A 12,369-nucleotide genomic window follows, 5' to 3' on the forward strand; every position below is an offset into this window, starting at 1 on the left:
CCCCTCATTCTGCACCGTTTACTCAAAATCCTGTAATAGCCTCACAATAACATTTGGTGTTTTCACTTATTCTGGATGACTAAACCTTTGCTTGTTTTAAAATTAAGCACATTACACAATGCTTCCACACCCTCACAAACAAAACAAAATTAACGAGGGAATGAGGGAAATGTTGATCAAAGCAATGTCTGAAAACACCCACACAATCCTCAGTGGAGGACTAGTCAGATGCAATAAGTACAGACACCAATGTGGGTGGACTATAGGTGCACAGGGGCTACTTCTTTCTCCTTGTAATATTTAAGACAAGTTCAAACACTGTCCAGTGCCATCAGTTTTCATCTGAAAAAGTTTCAGTCTTCATTTTGTAATGATGTCAGAAACCCTAACCCCTCGTTCTGGCACCAACACACTGACATTAATTACTATCTGGTAATTTTCCAACTCTTCTGAATGGATTTAATACTAAATGTGATTCAAACCCACTTGTGTAAAAGATGTGTAGATGTGTAATCTCCACAGCATCCCACATTTCATTTTATGAAAACAAGAAACACTTTTCAATTTTTCTGTTTTTATGGGACAAAAATGTTTTCAGAACCAGAATCAGAATACTTTATTTATCAATAATAAATAATCAACGACTGCAGCAAATCCATACTGACATAATTCTGACAGTGTCTTTTTCTCTAAAGTCTGCACTGATGTTGATCAATAGTAGATGAGTAGATAGAAGAAAACTATCACCTTTCTTTCCATTTTAAAGAAAAAAAAATTAATACTGAACATGTTTAGAAAGAAGAGGACTTCCTGCCATAGTGATGACACCTCCCAAACATACTGATCAAATGTTGAGCTGAAAATGCAACAGAAGCTGTACACAGCCACATTAACACAATCAAACATATTGTACGAAACTGTACATCATAATTTACAGGCAGTGTGCCAACAGTCCGATGTTAAAACCCTGCACACGCGAGGCACCGTTTCTGCTTTGAGGTCACGTTCTTATCTGGGAAAATGAGACTTGAGGTGTTCCTTCAGAGCTGGTATAGTGGCAAGCTCTTTACGACACACGTGGCAGCGGAGAGGTAGTTTCAACAACTCGCTGGCGCCTTCCTTCACAGTGACCCCTCCATTTGTGTTGAGCATCTCAATGACATCTGCACGTCAAGAAAGATGCAAATTTTAGACATTTAAGGAGCACTACTGAGGAACTGCAGTTTAAACAGCAAAAACAGACAGAGTTCACTCTTACCACGAGACTCAATGAAATAGTCAGTTGTGAACGAGTTCCAGTGCTTTTTGTTCTTTAGACAAGGAGAGTCAAAGTCCTGGCTGATCACATGGAGATGAACATGACTGCAAAAAAAAGAGAAAAAAAAGATTTATTTGTATTTCTACATCATATTGTGTACTGTATTACAACATTTGATTTAGACAGTTAAAGTTGGAAAACAATTGAAAGGAGGAAATAAAAAACAAATAACAATTATTATACACGTTAAGATCTAAGTGCAGGATGGATAATGATGCATTTGACCAATGTCAAATATAAATTATCTATATGAACTGACATTAAACACCAATATTTTAAAATGTAAAACAACACTCAAGCATTTATTACTGACCTCATACTTGGGATGGCATGGTATCCTGTGCGAAACCGTAGTGAACTAGAGTCAGGACACTGCTGAATCATCTGGTCAGAAACTTTCTGCATGTGTTTCACCAGGTCGCAGTGCTCCGCACGCAAAGCTTTCAGACTGGGAATGGACTGCCATGGGAGGACCAGCCAGTGGTAGCGAGCTTTGGGGTATTTATCTTTTATTACAACGACTTTATCATCCTTGTATACCTAGAAAAATGGAAACATTGACATTTGACAGTCAGACAGGGTGAGAATCAATTATGCAATCAAAAATCCATCCATGATTCAGATCGTTACAATTTTTAAAATAGCTACCTGCATCTTTGGGTCTTGCATTGAAGTCTTCAGACCTTGGCTCCAATGTCCAAACGTTTCCTGCGAGATTTAACACATTTCTTTTTACATACTCTGATCCGCTCTAAAATACCATTTATAAAATCATACCACACTTTTGATCTTACACTGGTCTTTGTGGTTTCTCCATGGCTGACTGATACCAAGACAGCTTCTGTCTGTTTGGCTTCTTTCATTTTCTGAGCCTCTCCCTGGCTCTCTCTGTTGTCTGAAATTGACTCTCTAGGTCTTTTGGTGCCACCACGGTTGCCGGTTAGATCCTCCTTGAACTGTACAGTGTATGGATAGAGCTGGTTGACAATATGAAGTTGTTGTCCAGGCTTCATTCTGACTTCATTGCCTGTACCCACAACTGCAGAGTCTATCGAAGTGGGGTTCACACCCAGCTTTGGAATAAAAACGGGAGATGAGATGCAGAATATTAAATAACCTGTGATGATCTTTCACTAATCACTGTAATAAAAACATAAACAAAAAAGAGTCAAAACTGCAGTGAGACTAGACAGAATGCACAAATGAAGAGACGAAAGGTATTTAGTTGAGTTGAACAACACAATGTTTTTTTCATCCAGCTCACCTGTTTAACTTTGACATAACCTTTGTTGCACTCTGCTCTCAATTCAACTGGTTAGAGAGGGATAACATGTGCACAGGTTAAAGTTTGTTTTTAATACGTTTACATATTCATTATTTTTACTTTAACAAATACAGTACCAAAATGTATAGACAAATATGCAAACATAGCCTATAGTATGTAACAAAAGGGGAAACAAATGTTAAAAACCTTTAATAAAGTACGAGGGAAGCTTACATTTCCATTAAAATTACAATATTATCCCTTGTGTGAAAGTAAAGCTAAAATGGACCTTGTGACTATTACATATGAATGCATAAATGTTGATGCATTTTAATGTCGTAGGAGTTCACTTGACTCTAAAGCTAAATAAACTCAGCTAAGTGGGAATACAAAAATGTCCTCTGGATTGTTTACGGGGTAGAAGCTGTGGTGGAAAAAAAAGTACTTCAACTTCGCACAGTACTTGTAAACGTAAAAGTTAATTTGCATCACTGCCACTATATTTATACTTCGTGTTATGATGCTAAACTGGGTGAGATTTATTTTCTTGATGCTCGCTGAAGTGAAGTGAAGTTGAGCTAACTGCTAGCACAGCCAGAGTATATCAGTGTATTTATTACCTTGCTGCCGAGAGCACTTTTTGTCTTTAATAGTCGTTTCTGGACCTCGACCCAGGACAACTGGCTGTAAATGGCGCAGCTGAATGGGTTTATGGTTGCCCTCCTCGCTGATAAGCCAGCAAAGTGGCATTTTATCATCTTATTTAGCTAGCCTACTCCCCTGCTCCACTGGACGGTCTCAACAACGTGCCGCCCATTCACTCTCGTTTTGTTTAGTTACTCCTCGTCGCAGCAAAGTGACGTCACAGAGAAAAATCTGGAAGCGTCGCGCTGAACTGAAGTCTGCTCGAAACTTGAGGATTCACAACATTGTCTTCATATAAGGTTGGATACTAATTCAGTCGTATATATATTAACTTATAAATTCATTTTTGGTGACACATGGGTCACGGTTTAATTTTCTTTTGGCTTAACATCGTAAAAACAGCCTAGATAGCAGCGAGTTAGCATTAGCATCGGTAAAGTACGTAGGGCCTGATGCAGGTGAAACCTACTGATGCTGTTTTCATTATTGGCATAGGAACAGGTGTTTGTTTATGTATTAACGCTAGGGAACAAACGTGTCAACCAGGAATAAGCGGGTAGTATTCGTGTGTTTTAGTGTGTGAGATTTCGTGGCCCCTCACCAGTAACCAAAACAAGCATGACGTGTGACAGTATTGGGTAATAATTGAACCTCTGTGTTGATGATCCCTGACATCTAATTTGTTCCACTTAATGCCAGGATCATGGTTGAATTATAACAACAGCTATATGGAAAAATGTGTTTGAACCCATGGGCAAATTTGCGATACATTATGTGTATTAATGTATTGTAATTGTTGAGAAGTCAATACAACTCAAATCATGTTCCTTTCAGTTTCAATTCTTTGGCTGACTGTGGGACATTTGCATCCGTCTAATACATTATCTTTTGTCCTGGCTAACCCCAACCCGTACAGACTTGTTGTTTTGTTTCTGTTTGCTTTCTTTCAAACATTTTGAAAACAGCAGTGCGTTAACATGTGAAGAAATCTCTGTTCGCTTCATATAATTTGCCTAGTTGCTAAAACTTTTGCATATCAAGATGAACAAAAAACAGATCATCACAGACAACCATGAGTTATCTAACATAAAATCATTTTGTATGAGTCTCTTTTAGTAGGATTTAGCAAAGACTGTTCATTTGGTAAAGCTATAGCGAGTTAAGAAAGACATGTTTTTAATTGTACAGTTGTTTTGAAGGCTCAGGCTGTGTTGTATTCATTTAGACTGGGAGGTCTATCTTGTGTACACATAAAAATAATTGAGGCTAGACCAATGTGAAAGCATCACCGTCACAGCTTTATAAAACGACCATCACATTGAATTCACGGCACTTTGAAAGTATGTAAACTAAAGTGAATGTTGTAACCATGAAATAAGGATTTATTGAAGGACTGAAGGATCACAGCAATAGTTTAACATGTTTTAGTTAAATAAATGGCACAATGCGCTTTTCATTGATGCCCCACATGTGAGTAATATATAAGGACTTAATTTTAGCTGTAAACAGTGAGACCAGCAGACTAGAAATATCAATGCAAGCATTGTTGATGCACACACTGGGTTCCCACAGTTACATCTCCACAGAATGGATGTAATGCAGTACAATAGTACTGCAATAAGTTTGCTGTTTTGGTAAGAGTTAGAGATATGTTGAAGTAACATAATGGTACTCTTTTGGCTGTATTTGATAATTTGATATTTATTGACCTGCATTGTATTTAAAAATGTTTCTTATATTTTGTTCTTCACACATTTCAAATCCAGCCTTTTCAATACAAAGACCTCTCACAGTTAAGACTCATGATTATACGCTCTGTTTTTCCATTAATTGAAGGATTCTCTCTCCTCTTGTGACTGTAACACGCTGCAGATTCTTATTTACTAAACCCATTTCAGTTTCATTTAGATTCTTACATAGTTCAGAGGCCAAGCATTTGTAGGCAAGGTCTGACCTTCCCTGTCTTTTGTCCCTGAAAGGTTACAACATGGTCAAGGAAACGGGCTTCTACGACACATTGGGGGTTACACCTAATGCTACTCCTGATGAACTGAAAAAAGCGTATCGGAAACTAGCCTTGAAATATCACCCTGACAAAAATCCCACAGAGGGAGAAAAGGTAAGTATTATACTTTAAACATTAGTATAATAACCTACATTAAGGTTTTCTTTTGCATGTAAGTCCCCACAACACCAGAGCTTTTGTACTGACAATACAGCTTGATCTAGTTTAATGTAGTTTGAAATCTATCTGGATGTTATGTATTGATAAACTATTTATTTTATTTTATTTTTTAATTTTTTGGGCTTTTTTGCCTTTATTTGATAGCACATAGTGAGATAGACAGGAAAGGGGGAGGCAGAGAGAGGGGGAATGACATGCAGGAAATGTCTGCCCGACACGGGATTTGAACCGGGGACGCCTGCGTTGAGGACTGTAGCCTCTACATGGGGCGGCCGCTTTAACCACTGCGCCACGCACCGCCCCTTGATAAAATATTTATTATATATGAAAAAGGGCACAAGTATTTTGGTTAAATTCATGTTTCTACTTATCTGAAGTTTCCAGTAATGTGTCAGACTTCAGCTTTTACTTTGCGGCCAGTTTCAAAGAGTTGAACACCTTTACACATTTAGTTTGTTTCTTCTCTTTTTCATAGTTCAAGCAGATCTCACAGGCGTATGAGGTGCTGTCTGATGCCAAGAAGAGAGAGGTGTACGACCGTGGAGGTGAAAAGGCAATAAAGGAAGGAGGAACTGGTGGTGGCGGCGGCGGTGGGGGCTTTGCATCGCCCATGGACATCTTTGACCTGTTTTTTGGTGGAGGTAGTCAGAAGCACAGAGAGCGAAAAGGTACAGGAATATAGAGGAACTGTCCGAGAGCTTAACTGACATGTGAAGTGCTGCACTTCTGTGTTTAAAGTTTTACAATCTTCAAATCGATTTTCTTTGCTGATGCAAAAGAGCCAGATCTATTGAGGAGGGGTGTGCAGCATTGAACACATTATTTTTCATTATTCTATAAAACATCAACATACCATGAAAAATGCCAACCAAATCCCCTTAAGTACAAGGTTACATCATCAAATATCCAAACATACAAAACGTTTAACTCTGTGATAAAAGAGGAAAAGCATCAAATTCTTACTGTGAAGAACCTGAAGAGCAGTGTTTGTGATTTTACTTGAAAATGACTGAAAAATATTGACAAACAAACAACGACGATTCACAGCTTATGAGAATAATTGCCATGGGATTTCCTCTCAGTAAACTAATCACTGCAGCTGTGCTCCGCAGCATACTGCTCCAGTTTGTCCTTGTGAGCAATTGCATTATGGCCTATCAAACAAGCGTGACAAATGTTTGAGAGAGCAGGTCCTAACTCCGGCTGTATATCAGCCGTCGTATTCGTGACTACGCAGTTTGGCCAAATGGATTATTCTGAGCCTGAAGAGGCAGCATCTCTCTGTCCGTAGCCCAGTGTCCTCTCTTGTTCATATTCACCGCATATGTGATGCCTGACTCACTGACAATATATTTTGCACTGTTCATTGTTGTTGTTTGTACTTGTAGTAATGTGTAAGGAAACTGGTATCAGTGAGTCAACCACAGGGAGTGTGTATTCTGACCTAGAAGAGTTACTCTGTGATTTGTCTCTTAGTGTGATGTATTTTGTTCCACCTCAGGGAAGAATATTGTTCATCAGATCGCTGTGACACTGGAAGATCTTTATAATGGAGCTACAAGAAAACTGAGTGTGCAGAAAAATACTATCTGTGACAGATGTGAAGGTACGTTGGAAATGTGTCTTACTTAAGAGCTCTCATTAGTGTCCATCACTGGATGCGTTTGATAATCCAAGCAAGGAAAGCTTTTCAACATTTGCAGACCCATGCAAGCCATAAAAAGCTCATTTGTCCAGAGAAAATAAAGCACACCAGTCTTATAAATGTAACCCAACCCTTTCTTGCCAGGTCACTAAAGTTTATAGCCTAGAAATGAGCCAAAACTAACACAAAGACAGCCTATAACTGTTTTTCTTTTTTGTTTTCGTTAGGTCGAGGGAGTCGAAAAGGAGCTGCTCAGATGTGCATGACTTGCCACGGCACAGGCATGCAGGTCCGCATGCACCAGCTAGCACCAGGTATGGTCCAGCAGGTGTCCACAATGTGCCACAGCTGTCAGGGTCAAGGACAGAGAATCAGCCACAAGGATCGCTGCAAACCATGCGCGGGGCGCAAGATCGTGCGTCAGAAGAAGATCCTGGAGGTCCACATCGACAAAGGTGAGAGTGTGAAGGAGAGCTCATCTGAATCCATCGCTGACTGGTAGGAGATCAAATTCAAACACAATCATCGCCTGGTCATTTCACCTGCCACAGGAATGAGAGATGGTCAGAAGATAGTTTTCCATGGAGAGGGAGATCAGGAGCCAGGACTTGAGCCAGGTGACATCGTCATTGTGCTGGACCAGCGGGAACATTCACTTTTTACCAGGTAAATGTGCTGTGTTATCAAGTGTCAGCGATGGTGTGATTACTGAGTGAAGCGTGCACAGGCTGTAACTGTACATTTGTGTCTGTTTCAAAATTTAAAAAAGCGATTGATATTCCAAAGCGTAGGCTCAAGGTACCATCTGACTTCACTGACTGTTTTAAGTTGAATTTCTTTAATAAAAACACATTTTCTATTTTTTTTCTATTTTCATTAGAAGATGGCAGGTGAGCCCAAAGTAGATAGTCAGCACAGTTTATAAAACCATCCAGTTCACACCCAGTAAAATCACTTGTTTTCATCGTTCACCTGTTCTTGGTGTCGTCACCAGGCGAACAGTGGACCTGGTCATGTCTATGGAGCTGCAGCTGGTTGAAGCTTTGTGTGGTTTCCAGAAACCTGTTAAAACACTGGACAACAGAACCCTCCTCATCACCTCACATCCAGGTAAACCTAATCATTACATGCGGTTTCAATATTGCAGCTGCACCTACAATGAAGTGTTTTGTTTGCAGTCAGACCTCTCATCATCCTTTGTCTGATGTGATTTATAATTAATGCCTGTAAGTAGGGCTGTCACAACCATGAAAGTTTAGCTGCCTTGCAAATAATTGCGATTAACGATTAAATTGTCTTTTCTGATCATTTTATGCCACTATTATAGTATAAGCATAAACATAGTTTAAAAATACACACACCTTGTGAAGAAGATAAATAAAAACTCCTGAAGGGGGTGCAACGTGATGATGTCATTAAAAGAGCACCAGTCAAACCTCAAACGGTGGAAAACGACCAGAAAATAGTAATGGAAATATGACATCTGTCTGTTAGTTTCATACACCTGTTTTTATACAGAAGAATGGAAACTATTATATTATGCAAAATAATTGCAACACGCCCAAATAATTGCGATCTGGCAATTATATAATAATTGTGACAGGCCTACCTATAAGCCTTACTCCAATTACCTGTTTATGAAGGATCAATACATGCATTTGACCTGGATATAATAAAGTAGCAGCAGCAGCAGCACACTATGCTCCAGCTCCACTATGGATGTTAAAATGTGTGAATTACAGCTCTTATGTTAATGATGTTTTAATCAGTCAAAGTGATGTGTGGGGCAACTTCTGTTTAAGATTTACACCACAAGCTGTTCAGAAGTGTGTCTGAACAGGCTGGCAACAACATGCTAAGTTTGACTTCAGTATGACAATATGATAAGTGAGCCCTGGTGTGTTCATCAGGCACTGGCAAGATTGTTTCAATTAAAATGAGGATGTAGAATATCCCATCATCAGCAATTAGTAAAAAAAAAAAAAAAAAAAGAAAGGTAAAGATCTATCTTTATATTTAGATTTTGACACATGTTTCTATTTATTTGTTTTAATCACAGGAGAACTGATCAAGCCTGGAGACACCAAGTGTGTCTTGAATGAAGGAATGCCCACATACCGCAGACCGTTTGAGAAGGGACGTCTTATTATTCACTTCTCGGTAAGATGCGTTCTTGTTTTCGATATTCACAATTTTTAAAATCACATTTTTTTTCCTTTTACTTACTGTTTTTTTTTTTTTTTTTTTTTTATCTTTACCACGTTTTCACTTCTCACAATGTCTCACCAACACCTCCAGGGAATTTCTTCATAATTTGTTACAAAATGAAAAATGTTAACACATATTTAAGCTGATAAGCCACGGAGCTGAACTGCTGTTGACACCGTTCTTGTGCTTGTTCTGCATTAGGTCGTTTTCCCACAAGCCGATTTTCTCCCCGAACACAAGCTAAAGGAGCTGGAGCGTTACCTCCCCGAGAAGATGGAAGCAGAGCAGCCAGAGAGTATGGACGATGACCTCTACATCTACGCCGACCTGGAGGACTGTGACTTTGAGAGCAGGAGGAGACACCGCCGTCAGTATTGCTACAGGGATGACGACGACTACGCCACCGCTGGAGGCGTTCAGTGCCAGACGTCTTAAACAGCAGCTGGCTCGAAGCCTGAACCCTCATCTATAATGCAAAGCACCTTTTTTTTTTTTTTCAATTTTTGTGCACTTTTTATTTTATTACTTTTCTTAAAATCATAACTGTTTACTCGTGAAGTTTTTTTTCAAGCTGAATCACAGATCCGTGTCCCAGAGCCCCTCCTGATTTAGCGTAGTGCTTTTTCAGATTAAGGTTCCAGGACTAAACTTGGATCCAAGTGAATGCAATTCCTCATCATCTCTGGGACCTTATTTTGATTCTTTTAATTTCATTTTTCCCAGTCACACTGTGATTATAGACGAGGGCTGGTATCACAGAGGCTTCAGAGCATAGAAAAACTTCTTCGTCTAAGCAAGGACTGTCTGCTTTTTTTGAGCTTAGACTAAAACTGTCAAATAATATAAATGTTTTCTATAATCTGTCAGCTGTGTTGTCGTGAACCACATGTTGGCAAATTGTTCAATCAGTTGTGTCAAGACCCAATCTTTAGACGGTGGTGCAGGAGAGTGATATGCATTGATACGTACTTGACCACAACATTCATGCGGTTTCACCCTTTTAAGGGCTATTTTCTAAACATTACTAAACAATCTTGACGATGTTATAGGGAGATGTAAAGTAATGATGATTCAGGCAGGAGAGATATGTAGTTCAAGCCACTAAATTGTAGATTATTCAAACTGATATTTAAGTTTAGTTTAATATTTTTTAACTGTCGAGCTGCAGTTAGTTGTCTGTCGTGATGCCACAGTTGTTTTTGTGGAAAGTGGAACATTTCACACATTAACTGTACGTGTGCAGTGGGTTCAACAGTGGGAAAGTGGCCTCAGACGTCTGGAGCCCACTGTGCATGTATGAGCCAAATATGCATGTCAGGGTAGATATACAAAGATGAAAGGTCAAATGTGAGGAATAAGTCACTTTATTTTGGATTATAGACGGTTCATGAGAGATTTTGAAGGAGCAGGTAGTTTAAAATGACTTTGTTGAAACCCAGATTGTGGATGTTAACATAGTTGTATGTTCCAGACTTGATCAGGTTTGGGGATTTCACACATGATGCAGATTTAACATGTCCTTAATGCCTGATGGCAAATGTTTTCATGTTCATGTGCCAAGTTGCACCCAAGTTGAAGAAAAGAAAAACACTTACTAATGGTTGAGGTTGATGTTTTTAATGTTCTTAAGAATATTTCCAGCATGTGCTTTTAAAAGAAGATTTAGAGTTCAGTTTCTTCTCTCATCTTGTCTTAAGACCAAATCTGGAATTTAAATGACAGATTTTAATCAGAGTAGCAAGTTAAATTTGTTGATGGGTTTTTCTCTGGTTTTGGCCCACAAGTGATTAAGTGTGTCTTTTTTCATGTTTCTTAAAGCAGATGCCAAACGGGACTTAAAATGGGACACACCCGATACCTCACTGATGTGTCTACCTGTTTTAAAGCCTCATCATGACTTAACTTTGAAGCTACTTGATAATGCAGTTTTGTTTGTTTGTTTGTTTGTTGTTTTTGTGTTCATGGATAATCTTTGCCTTGGATATTGTAAAACTCATCTATGCTCACAGAAGACGAATTCCTCCAGTTGTTTCAAGTTGTTCTTGAAAGCAGATGCAAATTTCTGACATCAAGTCTTACTGACATCCGTGTTGTCCAGGTCTTGATTTTACTGTACGTGTGTTAGGACCAATGATTACCTGTGTGTGCTCATGTTTTCTAATTAAATTCAGTTTGATGGCCTTTCTAAATTGTGGTGTAACTATGTGTCAAGAGATTTAGTTATTTTACTTAAAGCACATGAATAAAGTTACAGCCCAAAATAACAGAGGCATCTTTACAGTTTCAAGCTTTTTTTAATTACTCCTGATAATGACTCATAACTCAGAGTAAAAGCTTGAAATTGCAATTATACTTTTGTTCTTTTGTGGAGTAACTCTCGTATTTCCAGTCTGCATTTTACATTAATATTGTTTTTTATAACAAACATAATCAGCCTTATTACATGCCAGAATAAAATGTTACTATTCTTAAACACTGGAGTAGAAGCATTATCATAAACACATTTTTTCTTGTGCCAACCTTTAGACTTGCAGCCAAACTATTAACAATTAATGTTGATTTTCAAGAATAAGTTGATGAATCACTTAGTAAAAAATGAATTGGCATCTATTCTGTAAATCAACGGTTCAATCATATGTAAATGTGATCTGGGTTTTTATGCCTCTGCACTGCTGACGCTGTGTTATCAGACTGTACAGACTGTACTGAGAGGAAATGGAAAAGGGATAAACTACAGGTATCCTTCATTCATTTGAGACAGTGCCTTATTAATTACCAGAAATGTGTCAAAACAGAGAGAGCAAAATACTTTTCAGAAATTATCTCCAGACATGTAAACAGACCCAAGGTTCTATTCGACACCATAAACAAAATACTCAAACCACCAGTCACAGTTCCAAATGAAGCCACTCTGGATACCTGTGAACTTTTTCTAACATTTTTTATTAACAAAATCAGCAGTATACGTTCACAGATTGTTCCTCCCTCTTTTGATCCCTCAGAGCCATCCTCATGTTCCTCCACTTTGACTAGCTTTGTTCCAATCTCTCTCCCCTCCATGACACAATTAATCTCACTCATGACTCCCAGCTCATGTTCTTTAG

General features: G+C 38.6%; 2 protein-coding genes across 2 annotated transcripts; one reads left to right on the forward strand and one right to left on the reverse strand.

Moving 5' to 3' along the window:
• Nucleotides 1-624: 624 nt before the first annotated feature.
• Nucleotides 625-3,402, reverse strand: aptx (aprataxin). Its single transcript, XM_083975915.1, has 7 exons — nucleotides 3,203-3,402; nucleotides 2,583-2,629; nucleotides 2,113-2,391; nucleotides 1,967-2,026; nucleotides 1,632-1,858; nucleotides 1,259-1,362; nucleotides 625-1,163 (listed from the first exon to the last, which is right to left on the reverse strand). Exons 1-7 carry the CDS (start codon nucleotides 3,330-3,332, stop codon nucleotides 1,009-1,011), a joined length of 1,002 nt encoding a protein of 333 aa, XP_083832041.1. The 5' UTR covers nucleotides 3,333-3,402; the 3' UTR covers nucleotides 625-1,008.
• A 16-nt stretch (nucleotides 3,403-3,418) lies between these two features.
• On the forward strand, nucleotides 3,419-11,660 carry dnaja1 (DnaJ heat shock protein family (Hsp40) member A1). Its single transcript, XM_083975886.1, has 9 exons — nucleotides 3,419-3,526; nucleotides 5,207-5,346; nucleotides 5,888-6,080; nucleotides 6,914-7,018; nucleotides 7,285-7,512; nucleotides 7,609-7,723; nucleotides 8,052-8,167; nucleotides 9,117-9,217; nucleotides 9,467-11,660. The coding sequence occupies exons 2-9, from the start codon at nucleotides 5,215-5,217 to the stop codon at nucleotides 9,698-9,700; spliced, it is 1,224 nt and encodes a 407-aa protein (XP_083832012.1). The 5' UTR covers nucleotides 3,419-3,526; nucleotides 5,207-5,214; the 3' UTR covers nucleotides 9,701-11,660.
• Nucleotides 11,661-12,369: the final 709 nt, after the last annotated feature.

This window comes from Trachurus trachurus, assembly GCF_905171665.1.
Source record: "Trachurus trachurus genome assembly, chromosome: 1".
Taxonomy (NCBI): domain Eukaryota; kingdom Metazoa; phylum Chordata; class Actinopteri; order Carangiformes; family Carangidae; genus Trachurus; species Trachurus trachurus.